The sequence below is a fragment of the Trachemys scripta genome, chromosome 25 (genome assembly GCF_013100865.1).
Source record: "Trachemys scripta elegans isolate TJP31775 chromosome 25, CAS_Tse_1.0, whole genome shotgun sequence".
Lineage (NCBI taxonomy): Eukaryota > Metazoa > Chordata > Testudines > Emydidae > Trachemys > Trachemys scripta.
Window position 1 is genome coordinate 2977950 of NC_048322.1, and position 18982 is coordinate 2996931.

Consider the following 18982-nt stretch of genomic DNA (forward strand, 5'->3'; position numbering starts at 1 on the left):
ATGGCCAATATCCATTTGTTCTAGGGCCAAAATTTGTGCTTAACCTAAAGAACCCCTCTCCTTCACTGGTATTTATCCTTCTGATGTATTTATAGACAGCAATCGTATCTCCCCTGAGCCTTCTTTTGGTTAAGCTAAACAAGCCAAGCTTTTTGAGTCTCCCCTCATAAGGCAGATTTTCCATTCGTCGCATCATCCTAGTACAGGAGTGGACAAACTTTATGGGCTGAGGACCACATCTGGGTGGGGAAATAGTGTATAGGGCCGGGGTTGGGGTGTCGGAGGAGTGCGGTATGCAGGAAGGGGCTCAGGGCAAGGGATTGCAGCAGAGGAGGGGTGTGGGATGTATGAGGGGCTCAGGGCAGAGGGTTGGGGTGCACACGTGCAGGATGCAGCAGGGAGTGCAGGGCAGGGGGTTGGGGTGCAGGAGGAGTGTGGGGTGTACGAGGGAGCTCAGGGCAGGGGGTTGGGGGCAGGGTACAGGAGGGCCAGCCTACCTCAAGCGGCTCCGGGGTGGCAGCAGTGCTCACCGGTGGGCCAGGGCTGTCTCCTTGCATGCCTGCCCTGTCCCCGGCCCTGCACCGCTCCAGGAAGCGCTGCCCTTGCCTCGCCTCCAGGTACCTCCTCCGAAGTTCCCATTGGCCGCGGTTCCCCGTTTCATGGAGCCCTCTGCCTCCCCTCCTCCCCCCTCCTGGGAGCTGCAGGGATATGGCGCCGGTGGTGCTGTGGGCCGGATTCAGCCCGCGGGCCATAGTTTCCCCACCCCTGTCTTAGTAGCCCTTCTCTGCACGTGTTCCACTTTGAGTTCATCCTTCTTAAACATGGGAGACCAGAATTGCCCACAGTATTTCAAATGACGTCTCATTGGTGCCTTTTATAACAGTACTAATTTTTATTGCTTATTGCAAAAAATCTTGCACTATTAATTTTCATCCCATTTCTATTACTCCAGCTTTCAAGGACATGCAGATCATCTTGTATGATATTCCTGTCCTCCTCCATATTGGCAATCCCTCCCAGCTTTGTGTCCCACTCCCACTTTTTGTGCCAGTGTCACTAATAAAAATGTTGAATAAGATCAGTCCCAAGACTAATCTCTGAGGAACTCCACTAGTAACCTCCCTCCAGCCTGACAATGCACCGTTCAGTATGACCCCCTTGTAGTCTCCCCTGTAACCAATTCCTTATCGACCTTTCAGTTCTCATATTAATCCCCATCTTGTCCAATTTAAGGAATAGTTTCCCATGTGGAACTCTATCAAATGCCTTACTGACATCCAGATAGATTAGAGCTATTGCATTTCCTTTGTCCAAAAAATTAGTTACCTTCTCACAAAAGGAGATATGGTTTCTCTGGCACCATCTACCTTTTGTATCACCATGTTTTATTTATTTATAGTGCTGAAGGCTGGAAGGAACTGTTAGCAATAGGCTGAGAATGGCCCTATGGAGGTGGGGGAGGGGATGGGATGTTGGAGGTGTTTCTGGGATTTTGTTTTGTAGGAGGCCATGTCTCTGCTCCCTGTGGCCGTGATGCATTCCGTACTAGAGCAGCACGTCAGCAGAGCAAACGCACACCCCATAGCTCCGTCTGGAACACGCAGCATTCACTGCCAGATGGAATGGGTGATTTTTTCAGGGGCTCAGCTTGATATGCCTGGCTGGGGTGGATTCACTTGGACGAGGGTCTGGGGCTCTGATAGTTTGGGATGTTCCTTTTTGCATAGTCAGTTCTTTCCCTTTATTGTTTTACCCCCACCTATGCCCAATGCCACTCTCTTCTTAACTTGCTTTGGTTATTTCACTTCCAGCTTTTAAATGGGATCTAATAATTGCAAAGCTGAATGAAAGATAAAACAAACAGAACCATTTGAATTTTGGCACATAGATGGCAGAACTACCTAGTGAAGGTCTGCTGTAATTACCTGGTTATCTATAGCGTTTTCTGATGTCAAAGAGCCAAAAGCGATTTTTAGGGCGAAAGGGCTCGTCAGGTGTTTGCTCTCTAGGGAGCATGTCACTGGCCAGGGCTTTCAGTCTTTCAGGAGTGATACGCTGGATTGTATTTAGTAATCTCAAAATAAAAGGTTAAGACTGCTGGTTCACAATATCCAATGAAATCTTTCAAACGATTATACAAATAGACTCTAATGCTATTAAAACAACATGGCATTAATACTGATTCAAAACTGAAATTAAAATTAGGAGATAAACACATGAGAAATGAACTGACACCTAATTTCTATTTCTTAATGCCTGAAATTTTGACATTCATTCACACCATTTTTTTTTTCAGAGCAATACACAGCACACAGGCAAGTTAATTAATGAAAGCACGCCAATTATTGACTGCTTTGTGTTGTATAAGCATCTGATTAAGCACCCATTTAAAACTGTACCACTGTAAGTGAAAATGCATCAACACAGCTTAGCTCCAATGTGTTTAAATGTGAATGAAGTTTCTAAATTAAATATATGGCAGGATGGTAAATGGGGAAAATTCACAGAAGTGCCTCTACCCAGTCCTGTTGATTTCTTGTCCCAATCCCCCATGAATTCTGGCCTCTCAGTCAACTCTGCTCCCAGTCCCACATCAGCTGTGCCCTCTCCCAGCCTAACCCATTTCTACTGCAGTTCTTTATCCCCTTCATCCAATCACGGGGTTGGTGCTGCAGCAACCAAGGCACCTGCGTTAATCACTGTCTCACATACTGGGGCTATTTAGATTTCAGGGAGCGATTTATCAGAGTTACTGACTCTGGGAGGTGGGAGAGAGGAGAGGCTGAGAGGGAGTTTGCTCCCCACACTCTGTAGGGCCATGTTCCACCCTGATAGCTTCCATGTTACCTCATCCTCCACCCTCCCCTATGTGTCTCTGCCCATATGTCAGAGTGTCACCTGATCATAATGCCACTGGCCTCAGCAGAGCTCCCAGACAGGAGCTACATCACGATGGGGTTACGGTACTGAGAGTAAAATACATCACAGGGAGGGTGTAATTGTTTTCAAGGCAAGCATTACAGTCTAGAAAGTGAAAGAATTAAAGTACTTCATTAGTTAAAAGGACTGGATTTTTCTTAATAAATTGCAATAATATGTTTTCAGTGTACACACAGATGAAAAAATATTTATATAGGTAAAATACAGAAATGCTTCTGAAGAAAGTAGAGTTTAATTTAAGGATATTTACACTGTATATTTTCCATGTGACATTGACAATTTGTGTTTGAACAGTTATAAAGATTTGGCTTTTTGAATCTCAACATTTACTGTAATTAAATAATTGTTGTCTGACGACCCCCATAACATCCCACAGCTCTGAAAATTGAAATTGTAAACACTGAAAAAAGGGCTTAAAGATAAATATCAATATCATCAATTGAAATAAAAAAAAAGAAATAGAATGAATTTTGCCAAACTCACTTAACTGCAATCACAATATGCTAGGGCATGAAAATTTACAGCTAAGGCACCCACCCTTAATTCTGCCCTGTAGTGACACCAGGCAATCGCCATAGGGCAACGAATAAGGCATTTTAGTGTCTAAAGTCCCAGATTAGATTATACCGATTTGTAAAGACATGAGAACTTTCTCTCAGGGTATCAACTTCACTGGGTTGTTTCTTTTAGTGGTAATTCCCAGAAGTCAATAGATAAATAACATTCTCTCAGTTCTGAAATGGCCTTTTCAGATTTCTGGGGAGTGTCTATAATGTTGCACTAAGGGCCAGGTCCCCGGAGAGACGGAACCTTGGTTTCATTTTGACTTGTCCATGCTCAGCAACTTCCGGAATTTGGTTCAAAGTATTTACATGTTTCCCTAGCCTGTTCTTAAAAGTGCTGCTATAGAAAGTGGGGAGGGGCAGGAACTCACTGCAGGATCAGTCGCTGTGTACCTTAAATATTTATAGCTCATTGGGAGAAGGATGGGGATTGGTGGGTGTCTGGGGATTTAATAATAAACACACAAATATCATCGTTCTTAATGAATTTTCAGCTTCTAATTCCCGTAACCTACTAATTATCCCTGGCTGCCCCCCAGCATTCTGGGGAGGGAGTACTAGTAATCTCCTTTGGTCAGTGTGGAACCTAAAGCACAAGGATCTTTCAGTGACTGGCTCAAAGTCACCCAGAGTGAAATTCACTTCACTGGATAAATCCCTAGTTGCTGGGCTCTGCAGAGGGGTGAGGAGGTGAATTCCATTCCTGGGCATGGACACCCCCCAGTCCTCACTCTGATCTCAGACACTACCCCAACCTTCCCCTGCAGTGATGGACCCACTTGATGTTGCCAGAGCCATCTGCCATGGGACCTACAGGGGACAGAGGCCCAGCTCCAGAATTGCTACCACTGTCCACAGCCCCCATGCTGTGCTAGAGTTGCCCTGGCTTTCCACTCTGCAGATGGGTCTAGCTGCCTGGGGACCCAGCCCAAATGCCCACCACACAAAGGTCTTCACAACATCCATCCAAGGATGGGGAAGGACAATCGGGGGCTGGCTGCAGTCTCCCCTTGATGCTGTGAGAGGAACTGGGTGGTCCCTCATATAGGACATAAACATACCCACAGGTAGAAGGGAAATGTTGTTTCTTCCAGGGGCTTGAAAATGTTTGTTTTAGAGTCCTGAGCTCTGTCTTCCTGTTTGTCTCCTTCTGCCACTTTCAGGTCTCGTGGAGAGACAAGGTGGGTGAGGTAATTTCTTTTAGAAACAATTAAAAATCCCTCTCTTTGATATCCTAGGACCAATATGGCTACAACAATTCTTTTCCCTTTGTACCCCCTCCCACTCTCACCTCCCCCTCAGCTGAGACTGTCCTATGTGATGGGAAAATAAGGATTCAGTCTTGTAACTGGATTGGGTTTTGTCAGCACTGATGGGAGTGAAAGCCTGTGTGCATTAATGACAGCAGCAGCTCTGGGACTTGGAGACATAAGGAGAAGAAATGAGAGTGAACAGGTTATGTTTGTGCAGGGTGTGAGTTACTCGTGGGAATTCTGAGATACTGCATACGCACAGAATTCACATCCAGCGCAGAATTTCTTTATTTTTTTTTTGCATGAAGAAAATAAATTCTGCTGAGAACTGCTGCCGTTCTGCCTTTCACCCACGCTGTGGCACCAGAACAGGCAGAAGCCAGCTGGGTTCATCTTGGTGGGAGATTTTTGCCCTCAGCTATACCCCAAATGGGTAGAGAGTTAGTGGGTGCAACTTGGGAGAGTCCTGAGACATGGCTGCCTTTGGGGGTGGGGACAGAGTGGTCATTCTCTACTCACAAGAGTGTGTGGAAGGGGCACAGGGGGAGCAAGTGTCCCTCACGGAGACTGCCTGGTCCCAGCTTACTCAGTGCCAGCCACTTCTTCCCTCACCATACCCCAAACCTCTTCACCCCTCCAACTATTAGCTGCCAGTCTTCCCTCACTGCTACCCCTTCCTGACTGGCAGAGAAACTCTAAGCTGTAGCCCCTTCTCTTTAACTCTTTAAAGTTGCCTTGCCCAGGGCTTTGCTCCCTGTGTGAATGGCAGGTAGGGATGGGGAGCCATCACTTTCTGCATATTTACTGAACATTCATCTAGTCACTGACACCTTCATTAATCCTATGGAGACTGCCCAGCCCCAGGTTATCCAGTCCCAGCTGCTTCTGCCCCCCACCATAGCCCAAACCTCTTCACCCCATCTTCCCTCGCTGCTACCCCTTCCTGACTGGCAGAGACCCTCTAAGCCAGGGGTGGGTGAGGTCTCAACCCTCTGGCTGAGGCCTTGGGGCACTTTCTTCCTCTCTCGGGGTACCACGTGACACAGCAAAAAAGCCAACTGTCGGCAAATAAGGGTAAATAAAGGAATGAAAGAAAAGAAACGGGTGGGAGAAAAAAATGTGGACAGAGCCCATCAGAATATGGGCCCTTCTTATTTCTGGGAGCCGTGGGGGCTTCTCAGTCCTCTTCAGAGTTGACTGGGTCTCCTGGGCAAGTTTCAGCCTGCTCCCTCTTTGAGCTCCGGGGATCCCCACCCTCCCTCAGTGAACCCCAGAGCCCGGAATGCTGCCAGCCCGCTCTTTGGGGCTGGAGATGCTCCACAGACAGTTCCTTTCCCAGGGTAGCCCCCCTCTGAGTAGAGCAGGTCTCTCCTATTAACTCCTGCTCCAGTCCTGGCATGGTTTGCAGGTGTGGAGGGACTGGGCCAGTCCACACTAAAGCAGGAGTTTAACCCCTTCTGTGCCAGCATGGTGTTTATATAGCCCTTCACAGGCACCCAGGCCCAGGGAATGGCCCCCTATCAGCCCCATGCCTGATGTGGTAGGGCGACCCACTGGCAGCGTTGTCTTTGAGGGTGCTGCTCCCACTCCCTCCCCTCCCCCTTTACTGCCACTACAATCCCTGCCACCTTCACTTCCTGAGGGGTGACCCCCAGAAGGTGAGTTTTGTTATCCCTTTCACTACCCCCCCAGGATCTGTTATACACCATCTGTCACTCACCTTTGTCTCAGGAGACAAGACGGGTCATGGGGCGTGGGTGATGCTATGCTGCAGATCCATCATCACTGAAGGAGTGGCAGCCTTGACCCTCCTTGAAGGTTGCCAGGATGCTGATGTGCACTGGAGGAGAACTGGGGCTTGACTGAGTCCATAGACCATTTGGCCCACGCTGTGTTACTGTAAAGGCTGCTCTGCATTGCTGCCAATTGCTGCTGGTGGTGTTGCGCCCGTAAGTCTCTGTAACGCTGTCTTCAGTGACTCGAGAGCATGAGCACCAGCCTCAGGCAGACTGGTAAGAAGCAGGGAAGAAAACCCAAATTGGTTGCGAGGCCTATATGTAGATTTCACCAACCAAGTATCCAGTGTAAACGCTGCAGGCACTGTAACAGGATTAACATGGAATCACAGACAGTCCCTTTGGGTCATCCCATATATCTCACCACGCAGGTGAGCTCACCTTTGTGACAGATGGTCCCTTACACCAGGGGTTTTCAACCTTCTTATTTTTGAGGCCCCCCCCCCACATGCTATAAAAACTCCACGGCCCACGATAACTGATTTTCTGCATAGAAAAGCCAGGGCTGGCGTTAGGGGGTAGCGAGCAGGGCAACTGCCTGGGGCCCCATGCCACAGGGGCCCCCACAAAGCTACATTCCTTAGTCTTTGTCTTTAGCTCCAGGTGGTGGAGCTCAGGGCCATGGACTTCAGCCCCATGTGCTGGGACTTCAGCTTTCTGCCCTGGGCCTCGGCGCGTCTAATGCTGGCCTTGCTTGGCAGCCCACCTGGTAACTGCTCATGGCCCCCCAGAGGGCCCCAGATCCCTGGTTGAGAACCACTGCCTTACACCACAAATCACAGCAATATTCAGGTTACTGCCAATCCCAAAGGACCAGTCATTTCGTTAGGTGAATTGAATCTTAGATCTCACAAGAAAGACAACACTTGTAGCCAGTCCTGTCATAACCTGCATTAAGATTTATTTAAGAGGAAATGAGAGTTGTTTACAAAGTTAAAAGCAGGTAATCATATAGATGCAGACAAGTTAGTCTTAAATTTCAAAAGGTAATAGAAGCTTCTATAATAAGCAAGCCCTACATATTCTTTAGGATTAACCCTGGCTAAGCAGCTGGGGATCCCTTGCTTATGCTTAGAAACTTTGCCCCCCAGAGTCCAAGCAGCATACAGATAATCAGTTTGTTCTGTATGGGGTTTTTATGCCCTTCTTGCCATGTGCTCTGAGCTGCAAACTCAGCTAATGGGAAGTCAAGAGCACAACAACAGTCTTTTGTCTTCTTTAACATCCCATAATAGTCTATCTGGTGTTGATGGACCTTTCCTGCCAGGCAGGATGTAATGCATTCTGTTGTCAATCAGCACTTCACCTCGGTAAAGTCTCTCTCCTGTCTGCTGATTTACATAGCCAGAGAGGCTCACACTGCAACTAGTCAGATATTAACCAGTGGTGAGCTGGAGCTGGTTCCCACCGGTTCGCAGGAACCGGTTGTTAAATTTAGAAGCCCTTTTAGAACCGGTTGTCTCTCTGAAGCACCTGGCATTGGCCAGTGAGCTAGATGGACCATTGGTCTGACACAGTGGGCCGTTCTTATGTTCACAGTCTGTATCAGGAGTATCTACTCATTTGGACTCACTGGGGAGCCACAGAAAGAAACAAGGTGTCCTGAGGCAAGAAGGCCCAGTCTCAGAGCCCTCAGGATCACGCTTGCCAAAAGCTAAAACTAGGCCCAGCCCATGAAAGGGGGTACTCCCAGGAGAGACTGTGTAAAGGCTGGAGCATCAAAGAACTTAGTAAACCTGAGAAAGCTGCCTTGGGGACAATGACAGGGAGAATCCCCCAAAGTGACTCCTTTGATTCTGCTCTTCTGTGGCATTTGGTTTATAGAATCATAGAACTGGAAGGGACCTCGAGAGGTCATCTAGTCCAGTCCCCTGCACTCAAGGTAGGACTAAGTATCATCTAGATCAGGGGTCTCCAAACTACGGCCCATGGGTTCCATTTGTCCGGCCCTCCAACCAACAGGGGAGAAGCGAACAGCTGAGTAGGCATGCCGAGCAGGCAGGGGGAGGGGCTGCTGGCAGCAGCTCACACGGGGCAGCAGCACAGCTGAGCTGTGCAAAGGGGTGAGTGCCTCTAGGAGCCAGTGTTCCCCCAAAAGGGGAGTCAACTTAGGGGAGAGTCATTGCTTCAGCAAAGTAGGTACAGGGAGAAGCAAATAGGCAGGCTGCAGGCAGGGGGAGGGCCCTCTGCAGGCAGGGGGAGGGCCTGCCGGCAGCAGCTCGGGTTGGGGGGATAGCTCAGCTGTGCTGTACAGAGGGGTGAGTGCCTCTGGGAGCCAGTGTCCCCCCCAAAAGGGGAGCCAACTTAGGGGAGAGTCATTGCTGCAGCCAAGCAGGCATGGCCCCCTCCCTTAGGAGTAAAAATACAAGCCAGGTGCTTAATTACATCTCCAATAAATGGAGTAAAGAAGATGGAAATTAACAATTTCATAATGGTTACATTTTAACTACATCACTAATAGAACCAAACAGTATTTGTATGATACAAATGTGTGAGTTTTTAGAAATAAAATTTTTAAAAGTTAAATGATTTTTAATGTATTGACAAATATTTTGTGTGATTTCACAGTACCTGCATCGATTAACTTTTATACCTGATTTAGAATTTAATGCAACACTGATACAGTAGAATAGTGTTGTTTTTGAATGATTTTGCATATATTTGCATATGTTTAATTTCTTTCAAAGTGGCTTCGGCCCGCGAAGCCCTTTCAAAAATCTAATATGGCCCTCATCTTATGAAGTTTGGAGACCCCTGATCTAGACCATCCCTTGAGAGGTGTTTGTCCAGCCTGCTCTTAAAAATTCCCAATGATGGAGGTTCCACAACCTCCCGAGGCAATTTATTCCAGTGCTTAACCACTCTGACAGTTAGGAAGTTTTTCCTAATGTCCAATCTAAACCGCCCTTGCTGCAATGTAAACCCATTACTTCTTATCCTATCCTCAGAGGTTAAAAAGAAAAATTTTTCTCCCTCATCCTTCTAACAACCTTTTATGTACTTGAAAACTGTGATCATGTCCCCTCTCAGTCTTCTCTTCTCCAGACTAAACAAACACAATGTTTTCAATCTTCCCTCATAGGTTATGTTTTCTAGACCTTTAATCATTTTTGTTGCTCTTCTCTGGACTTCCTCTAATTTGTCCACATCTTTCCTGAAATGTGGCACCCAGAACTGGAAACACTATTCCAGGTGAGGCCTCATCAGCGCGGAGTAGAGCGTTAGAATTACTTCTCGTGTCTTGCTCACAATAATCCTGCTAATACATCCCAGAATGATACTTGCTTTTTTTGCAACAGTTTAACTCTGTTGACTCATATTTAGCTTGTGATCCACTATGACCCCCAGATACCTTTCCGCAGTACTCCTTCCTTGGCAGTCATTTCCCGTTTTGTATGTGTGCAACTGATTGTTCCTTCCTAAGTGGAGTACTTTGGATTCATCCTTACTGAATTTCATCCTATATACTTCAGACCATTTCTCCACTTTGTCCAGATAATTTTGAATTTTAATTCTATACTTCAAAGCACTTGCAACCCCTCCCAGCTTGGTGTTGCCTGCAAACTTTATAACAGAGACTCTGCTACTGGGAGGGTTTCACCATATCTCAGAGGGTTACACCGTGGTGGGAGAGGGCTAGGCCTGTACTGGAATAAGGTCACTCTGTGCTTCACAGTGTGGCAGAACCTAGAATGTCCATTAGCAGGGAAAATCCTGGGGGAATTGGCATGTGGAATGGACAAAAACCCTGTCTGAAGTCTCTCACATTGCCCTTCTCGCCCTTGCAGGCTACAGAATAACGTCCACATTTTGCTTCAGATCATCCCATCCTCCCAGGGGGAAGGAAATGGCTTCAATGGAGCTGGCTCAGGTAATGGATTATCAGGGAGCTGGTGATGGGTTCTGCCTGGAGGGAGAGGAGCAGTAAAGGCATAGGAGGGTGGGAGCTGCTCGAAGTGGTGGGAGGCAGGAACTATCTAGGGTGGAGAAAGGGAGGGGACAGGATCTAACAAACCTGCTGAGACTTGTTTAATCTAGGGTGTGATGGGTTGTCACCCCAGGGTGCAGTCTGGGGGGCTTCTGGGAACCGCTGTGCCTTCTAACTCTGAAGCTGGGCTGGCCCTTCTCACAATGCTTTGCTGAAGATTCAGCCAGCCTCTCGAGCCCCTGTTATCACTCAACACTGCAGCAGGTGATGCCATGAATCCAACTAAGCTACCTGAGTGCTTTACCTAAGCCACTCAAGACAGATAAAAGACAACAGCCAATTTCCCAGCGATAAGTGATAGCAAAGAGATCAAAGCAGATTACTTAGGCTTAGTTTGAATTTTTGGTTATTTGCTAAGATACTAGATGGGTAGAATTTGAATTAGCAATTTCTCACCCTGACTGATGATAGAAGCAGTCCATCAAGTTTCCATACCCAAGCTTGAAATCCCTTTACGCTGTAACCAACACTTCCCCCAGTTCAGTCTTTGTTCCTCAGGTGCTTCCTCAGGTGGAGAAAGTGAATAAGGAAAAGTTATTTACTTGTTCCCATAATATAAGAACTAGGGGCCACCGTATGAAATGAATGGGCAGCAGGTTTAAAACAAATAAAAGGAAGTTCTTCTTCATACAGCGCACAGTCAACCTGTGGAACTCGTTGCCTGAGGAGGTTGTGAAGGCTAGGACTATAAGAGGGTTTAAACGAGAACTAGATACATTCATGGAGGTTAAGTCCATTCATGGCTATTAGCCCGGATGGGTAAGGAATGGTATCCCTAGCCTCTGTTTGTCAGAGGGTGGAGATGGACGGCAGGAGAGAGATCACTTCATCATTACCTCTTAGGTTCACTCCCTCTGGGGCACCTGGCATTGGTCACTGTCAGTAGACAGGATACTGGGTTGGATGGACATTTGGTCTGACCCAGTATGGCCATTCTTATTCATAGATTCTAGGACTGGAAGGGACCTCGAGAGATCATCGACTCCAGTCCCCTGCCCTCATGGCACGACCAAATACTGATAGACATTTATCTAACCTACTCTTAAATATCTCCAGAGATGGAGATTCCACAACCTCCCTAGGCAATTTATTTCAGTGTTTAATCACCCTGACAGTTTGGAACTTTTCCCTAATGTCCAACCTAAACCTCCCTTGCTGCAGAAGCCCATTGCTTCTTGTTCTATCCTTAGAGGCTAAGGTGAACAAGTTTTATCCCTCCTCCTTATGACACCCTTTTAGATACCTGAAAACTGCTATTATGTCCCCTCTCAGTCTTCGCTTTTCCAAACTAATCAAACCCAATTCTTTCAGCCTTCCTTCATAGGTCATGTTCTCAAGACCTTTAATCATTCTTGTTGCTCTCCTCTGGACCCTCTCCAATTTCTCCACATCTTTCTAGAAATGCGGTGCCCAGAACTGGACACAATACTCCAGTTGAGGCCTAACCAGCGCAGAGTAGAGAGGAAGAATGACTTCTCGTGTCTTGCTCATAACACACCTGTTAATGCATCCCAGAACCATGTTTGCCTTTTTTGCAACAGCATCACACTGTTGACTCATATTTAGCCTGTGGTCCACTATAACCCCTAGATCCCATTCTGCCGTACTCCTTCCTAGACAGTCTCTTCCCATTCTGTATGTAGGAAGGAACAATCCGTTTCATAAGTAGAGCACTTTGCATTTGTCTTTATTAAACTTCATCCTGTTTACCTCAGACCATTTCTCTAATTTGTCCAGATCATTTTGAATTATGACCCTATCCTCCAAAGCAGTTGCAATCCCTCCCAGTTTGGTATCATCTGCAAACTTGATAAGCATACTTTCTATGCCAATATGTAAGACATTGATGAAGATATTGAACACAGCTGATCCCAAAACAGACCCCTGCGGAACCCCACTTGTTATACCTTTCAAGCAGGATTGGGAACCATTAATAACTACTCTGAGTACGTTTTTCCAGCCAGTTATGCACCCACCTTATAGTAGCCCCATCTAAGTTGTATTTGCCTAGTTTATTGATAAGAATATCATGCAAGACCGTTTCAAATGCCTTACTGAAGTCTAGGTATACCACCTCCATCGCTTCTCCCTTATCTACAAGACTCGTTTTCCTATCAAAGAAAGCTATCAGATTGGTTTGACATGATTTGTTCTTTACAAATCCATGCTGGCTATTCCCTATCACCTTCCACCTTCCAACTGTTTGCAGATGATTTCCTTAATTACTTGCTCCATTATGTTCTTATGTTCCAGGAGTTCTCTTGTGTGGGGAATGAGGCCAAGAGATGATGTCACAACCACCTTATGTAGCTTTTCCATATGGGGGGAACCCTTTGTTCCAAACTCAGTTCCCAGTCCATTTTGGTACCAAAATGGAGTTCAGCGTCATGTGGTCTGGTCACATGCCCTACTGAGTCATAGTAGCCATGACTCATAGGCTGGCTGAAACATTCACAGGAAGGCTAAGCTCTTCCACGGTCCACTGTCTTTGTTGATGAGCCGTCAGCGCTGTCTGGCTTCTTCATTGTTGTACCTGAAAGGCTAGTTGTGGATGTTACCCAGAGTAAGCACATTTGAAATACAGATACAGAGTCAATATCCATAAGTTCGGATGCAAACATGAGCCATGCACACAAATAGGATAATCATATTCAGCCAATCATAACTTTTCAATGACACTGCACATGACGCATCTTGCACAAAATACCTCATAATTATGCCCTAATCAGTTTATACTCATACCACTATGCTGAATGTGGGGTGTAGTGTCAGATAGGGCCTAATTTCAAGGCACAGGAGTTGGGAATGGAACTTCCCCTCTTTGTGGAACAGGAAATAACCCCCCAGCCAGGGCTGGGAAAACTTCCTAGACTCCCAGTGCTGGAGCCAGAATCTACTGACACTTCATTAGTTACCACCACCCCCAATCTTTGTGGCAAATGCAAACTTTATCAGTGATTATTTTATATTCTCTTCCAGGTCATGGATAAGAATGTTAAATAGCACAGAGCCAAGAACCAATCCTTGTGGAAACCCCCTAGAAAGAAATCCACTTGACCATGGTTCCCCATTTACAATCACTGTTTTTAATCTATTTAATATATGCCATATGTATTTTGTATCTTTCTAGTTTTCTAGTCAAAATATTCTGCTGAACCAAGTCATATGCCTTACAGAAGTCTCGGTATATTTAATCAATAATATTAGCTGCAACCAAACTTTTGATCTCATCCAATAAGGATATCCAGTTAGTTGGATAGGATCTATTTTCTCTAAACCTTTGTTCATGGGTACTAATTATATTACCCGCCTTTAATTCTTTATTAATAAATCCAGTATTGGCTGCTCCATTATCTTGTCCAGTATCGATGTCAGACTGACACTCTTGTAATTAGCTGGGTCATCTCTTTTACACTTTTTAAATATTGGCACAGCATTAGCTTTATTCCACTTTTATGTAATTTCCTCAGTGTTCCAGGTCCTAATTAAAATCAACATTAACAGTCCATCACGCTCCTCCACCAGGTCTTTAAAAACTCTTGTTATCTGGATCCGCTGATTTAAACACATCTAACTCTAATACCTGCTGTATAACGTCCTCCTGAGTTACTGTTGGAATTCATAGATTCTAGGACTGGAAGGGACCTCGAGAGAATGGAAAGACTGTCGGCATCAACATCTTATGATATGAGTACATCATCTGTTTTTCCCCAAATCCAGGAGAGAAATATTTATTGAACACTTTTACCTTGTCTGCATTATTTTTGATAATTCTGCCATTTCCATCTAGTAATTTACCACTACCATTGTTAGGATTAATTTTGTACTTAATATACTTTTAAAAACTTCCTTCTTATTTTCATTGATTAATCATTGATTTCTGATAGCTTCCCTTACCAATTTTCTACAATTCTGACCTTCTAACTTATATTCTTTACTATTGAATTCCCCTTTCTTCCATATATTTTATTTGGAGAGTGTTGGGATTCCTACCAGGGAGCCACCAGCAGGGTCCAGAGACAGCCCCATCTCCTGTATGAAGCTCTGGCTAGTAGGTATGTGATAAATGTGAAGATGCTGCTTCCGTCTTTCATCTGGGAAACACAAAGGTTCTCTCTTTCTACCTTCTAATGCCTTCTGGCTTCTCTAAGCAAGGTGGGCTATGTTCTGTTAACATGTGCCTCCCAGAGCATCCATTTACCTGGTGCTGCTGTTCTGTGAATAGTGGGGTTGTGAGTGGGGCAGCAGGTACTGAGTGTTGGACTCTTACTCTTTCAGGGGCCGGTGACCTTTGAGGAGGTGGCTGTGTATTTCACCAGGGAAGAGGGGACTCTGCTGGACCCCACTCAGAGAGCCCTCTACAGGGATGTCATGCAGAAGAACTATGAGACGGTGGTCTTGCTAGGTAAGGAGTCCTGTCCCTTCGGTTATTAGAAGCTGTGCGTTTTCTAAAGAACCCGAGTAGTAATAACTTTATACCTTTATTTGTCATACAAGTTTTGACAATTTTCCTTGCCCCCCCTTTTTTTTGCCTTATCTCCCACCCACTAGTATAATTTTTGGACATGTGCCTTTTTCGTGCCGTCAGTCATTTTAAAATTGCATTTCATGTATCCTTCTTGGCTACATTAATAACTACATTAGTAACTGTAGCTTTCATGCCTTTTCCTCATTTTAAGAGGAAAATATACTGCCTGTAGAATTCTAAGTTAAGTAAATAGGTGTATGACTCATGCATGGGTTGTGTGACAGTCAGATGAGCTCCTCTTTTGATAGGAGAGCGTATAATGTTTCCATTCAGGACCCCATGGATGAAGGGAGAACAGAGCCGTGGGAGGGGAAGAGAAGGGGGGAGTAGATAATTCTGGGGTGCCAGGACATGGGGAGGATGTGTGCAAGATTTGAGGTAAGAAGGAGCAGGGAGGGATGAGGTAGTGAGAGACGAGGACGGGAACACAAGAAGCTCCCAAGGTGCCGGGAGGTGGTGATGGCTGAGAGTAATGGGAAGAAGAGGAGGCGAGTGTGGAGGAAGGACACCCAGGAAGTGGGCTGGGTGGGTCAGTGGGAGGGAGGAGAGGTTTGGGGATCTAGAGCTGTTGGGGATCCCAGATCTTTAACCTCGAATCCCTATCCAAGCCTTCTTGCTTTAGAGCCTACACTCCAGTTGTATTTCTGTTCAGTTTCACTTCATTATACATTTTCCCCACAAATATTATTATTTTAACTCTTGACCTCCCTCTCCCACTCATTACCATATAACCTCCCCAGTGATGATGTCACTGGGTGGTAGTGTAGCCTGTACAATTTTTATACATATAAGATTACATATTGGGGTACAGCTTGCCCTGGTACATGGCTACTCAAAGTTAATGGAGAAGATGGAATTTGGTGAAACACACAGAAACTTGATGTAATGCAGACAGTTATAATTGAAATCATAGACAAAAATCAATACACATAACGATTAGAGTAAGATAAATATATAAAGAAGGTCTTGCACTGTGCATACTTACTGTCAAGGCTGCTTCCCCACTTTGAACTTTAGGGTAGAAATGTGGGGGCCTGCATGAAGACTTCTAAGCTTAACTACCAGCTTAGATCTGGTCTGCTGCCACCATTCCCAAATGGATTCCCTTCCCTGGGTAGCCTTGAGAAACTCTTCACCAATTCCCTGGTGAATACAGATCCAAACCCCTTGGATCTTAAAGCAGGGAGAAATGAACCATTCCCCCTCCTTCTCCCACCGACTCCTGGTGAATACAGATCCAACCCCCTTGGATCTAAAAACAAGGAAAAATCAATCAGGTTCTTAAAAAGGGCTTTTAATTAAAGAAAAAGGTAAAAATCATCTCTTTAAAATCATTATGGAAAATAACTTTACAGGGTAATCAAACTTAAAGAGCTCAGAGGACCTCCCTCTAGCCTCAGGTTCAAAGTATAGCAAACAAAGATAAACACTCTAGTAAAAGGTACATTTACAAGTTGAGAAAACAAAGGAAAACTAACACGCCTTGCCTGGCTATTTACTTACAAGTTTGAAATATGAGAGACTTGTTCAGAAAGATTTGGTGAGCCTGGATTGATGTCTGGTCCCTCTCAGTCCCAAGAGCGAACAACTCCCAAAACAAAGAGCACAAACAAAAGCCTTTCCTCCCCGCCCCCTGATTTGAAAGTATCTTGTCCCCTTATTGGTCCTTTGGGTCAGGTGTCAGCCAGGTTACCTGAGCTTCTTAACCCTTTACAGGTAAAAGGATTTTGGAGTCTCTGGCCAGGAGGGATTTTATGGCACTGTACACAGGAGAGCTGTTACCCTTCCCTTTATAGTTATGACACTTACAAGTTATGGACACCATTGGAAACAAAGTTTGAGGGGCAAGGGAGACCATCAGAAGGGAAGCCCTGCTTCAGTGTACACTGTCTCGGGGACCCGACAAAATGAAAAAATGGTAACTAGGAGAGGTATTTTCTCCGCTTTCTTATGGTAATAGGAAGGCGATATACCATATCTGCTTCTTTACTCTGATTACAATAATGTCAATAGGTGCCCCAACCCATATTTGGCCTTTGGGAAGTCCATAATTAAGCATCAAGCATTAATACACATGATTTACATCACTTATTTATTAATCATTCCAATATATGAATGTGGTCCAACGGCTGAGATACTTCATAGCAACCTAATTGCTAAAGCCCGCCCCAAACTTCCTTCTTTCAGAATCCTGTGGCGTATTGCACCTGTTTGTGGTTCCTCGTTAGTCTCTCAAAATGAGGGTGCAAAATATCTGACCTGGGATTCTCTCCTTAGGCCTATTTAGGTAAATCCCAGACTTCAGCATAACTACTCCCACAAAGCCTCAACCTAATATAAGGCCCTAAACTGTAGCAAGCTTATGCTGTGTCTACACTACCGCAGTAAGTCAACCTATGCTATGCAACTCCAGCTACGTGTATAATGTAGCTGGAGTCGATGTACCTTACGAGTTACCACAGGGTCTACTTACCTTACTCTTCTTATCAGGGGTCGAGTACAGGGGTCGATTGGAGAGCGATCTGTAGTCAATTTGGCAGGTATTTACCAGACCCACTACATCGACCACCGGTGGATTGATCTCAGAGCATCGATCCCAGCTGTAGTGTAGTCCCTGCCCTTAATAACCCATTTATTTATGATCACCTTCTTGCCCCTCCACACGTGTTCCAAGGTAATAAGCAATACTCTGTGTGACAAAGTTCCTCATCAACCTTGCTGGGTCCTGCACTTATTGGCGGTTTTGCTCGCTTCACAGATTCACCCTGTGGGTCAGGAAAACAGTCCAGAGACCTTCCCCTCTGGTAGAAGCTATAGTCCAGGTCAATTCCTCCTGTGTTTGATCAGGAGTTGGGAGGTATGGGGGGAACCCGGGCCCGCCCTCTACTCCAGGTTCCAGCCCAGGGCCCTGTGGACTGCAGCTGTTTAGAGTGCCTCCTGGTACAGTTGCACGACACGAACAACTCCCTGGGCTACTTCCCCATGGCCTTCTCCCAACACCTTCTTTGTCCTCACCACCGGACCTTCCTCCTGATGTCTGATAACACTTGTAGTTCTCAGTCCTCCAGCAGTATGCCTACTCACTCTCAGCTTCTTGCACACCTCTTGCTCCCAGTTCCTCTCACACACTTCCTCTCCTGTGGCTCCCCCTGGCTTGACTGGAGTGAGCCCTTTTACAGCATCAGAGGGGCCTTAATTAGAGTCAGGTGCTTAACTGCCTCACCTGACTCTTAGCAGGTTAATTGGAGTCAGGTGGTCTATTAGCCTGGAGTAGCCCCTGCTCTGGTCACTCAGGGAACAGAAAACTACATATCCAGTGGACAGTATATCTCCCTTCTGCTACTCTGTTGTTCCCAACTGGTCTGGGTCTATCAAATCTGATAATCAGATTTTACCTCTAGCGAGTATAAAATTGCCCACAAGACATGAGAGTAGGTCATAGATCATAAAATCAGGTCGGGGTCAACAGGAGTGAGAGTTTGGAGAGAGTCTTGTCCCCCCTGTCCCCATGTGCAGCAGCCAGAAGCTGTCTTCCCTCCAGGCTCCTTGGATCTTTGAGCCTGTCCCTCCTGAGGTTGCGTGGCCCAGTTCTTGTTTCTTACAGTCTCCTTTTCCGGAATAATTAGAGGCTGTTGCTCTTGAATTTTAGTGTTTAATTCCCCAGCCTTCTCCACACACTGGGGGAGTTTAATTCTCCCTCCCATTACACCTGAGTCACTAGATTTCCTAATTCCCCAGAATGTCCTTTTGTGATGTCACAGTTCTGGGGTAGCTAAGCCTTTGACCTGCTTCCATGGTCTGCTCAAGGAATGGTCTGTCAGGTATCAGGCCTCTAGCCAGTCCCTCTCTATGGGTAGGGACCCACATGCCTCTCCTTTTTGACCAGGGTTTGCAGATTGCAGCTTGTCCTCCAC

The 18982-nt window shown here is 45.9% G+C and overlaps 1 protein-coding gene across 1 annotated transcript in view; it reads left to right on the top strand.

Annotated features, from left to right (window-relative positions):
• The window catches only part of LOC117869987 (zinc finger protein 345-like), a 43710-nt gene that overhangs the window by 9253 nt on the left and 15475 nt on the right, over positions 1-18982 (top strand). The window contains exons 2-3 of the mRNA XM_034757099.1: positions 10341-10423; positions 14819-14945. Coding sequence (XP_034612990.1) covers positions 10400-10423; positions 14819-14945 — 151 coding nt within the window. The 5' untranslated portion in view covers positions 10341-10399. The remainder of the gene's footprint in view (positions 1-10340; positions 10424-14818; positions 14946-18982) is intronic.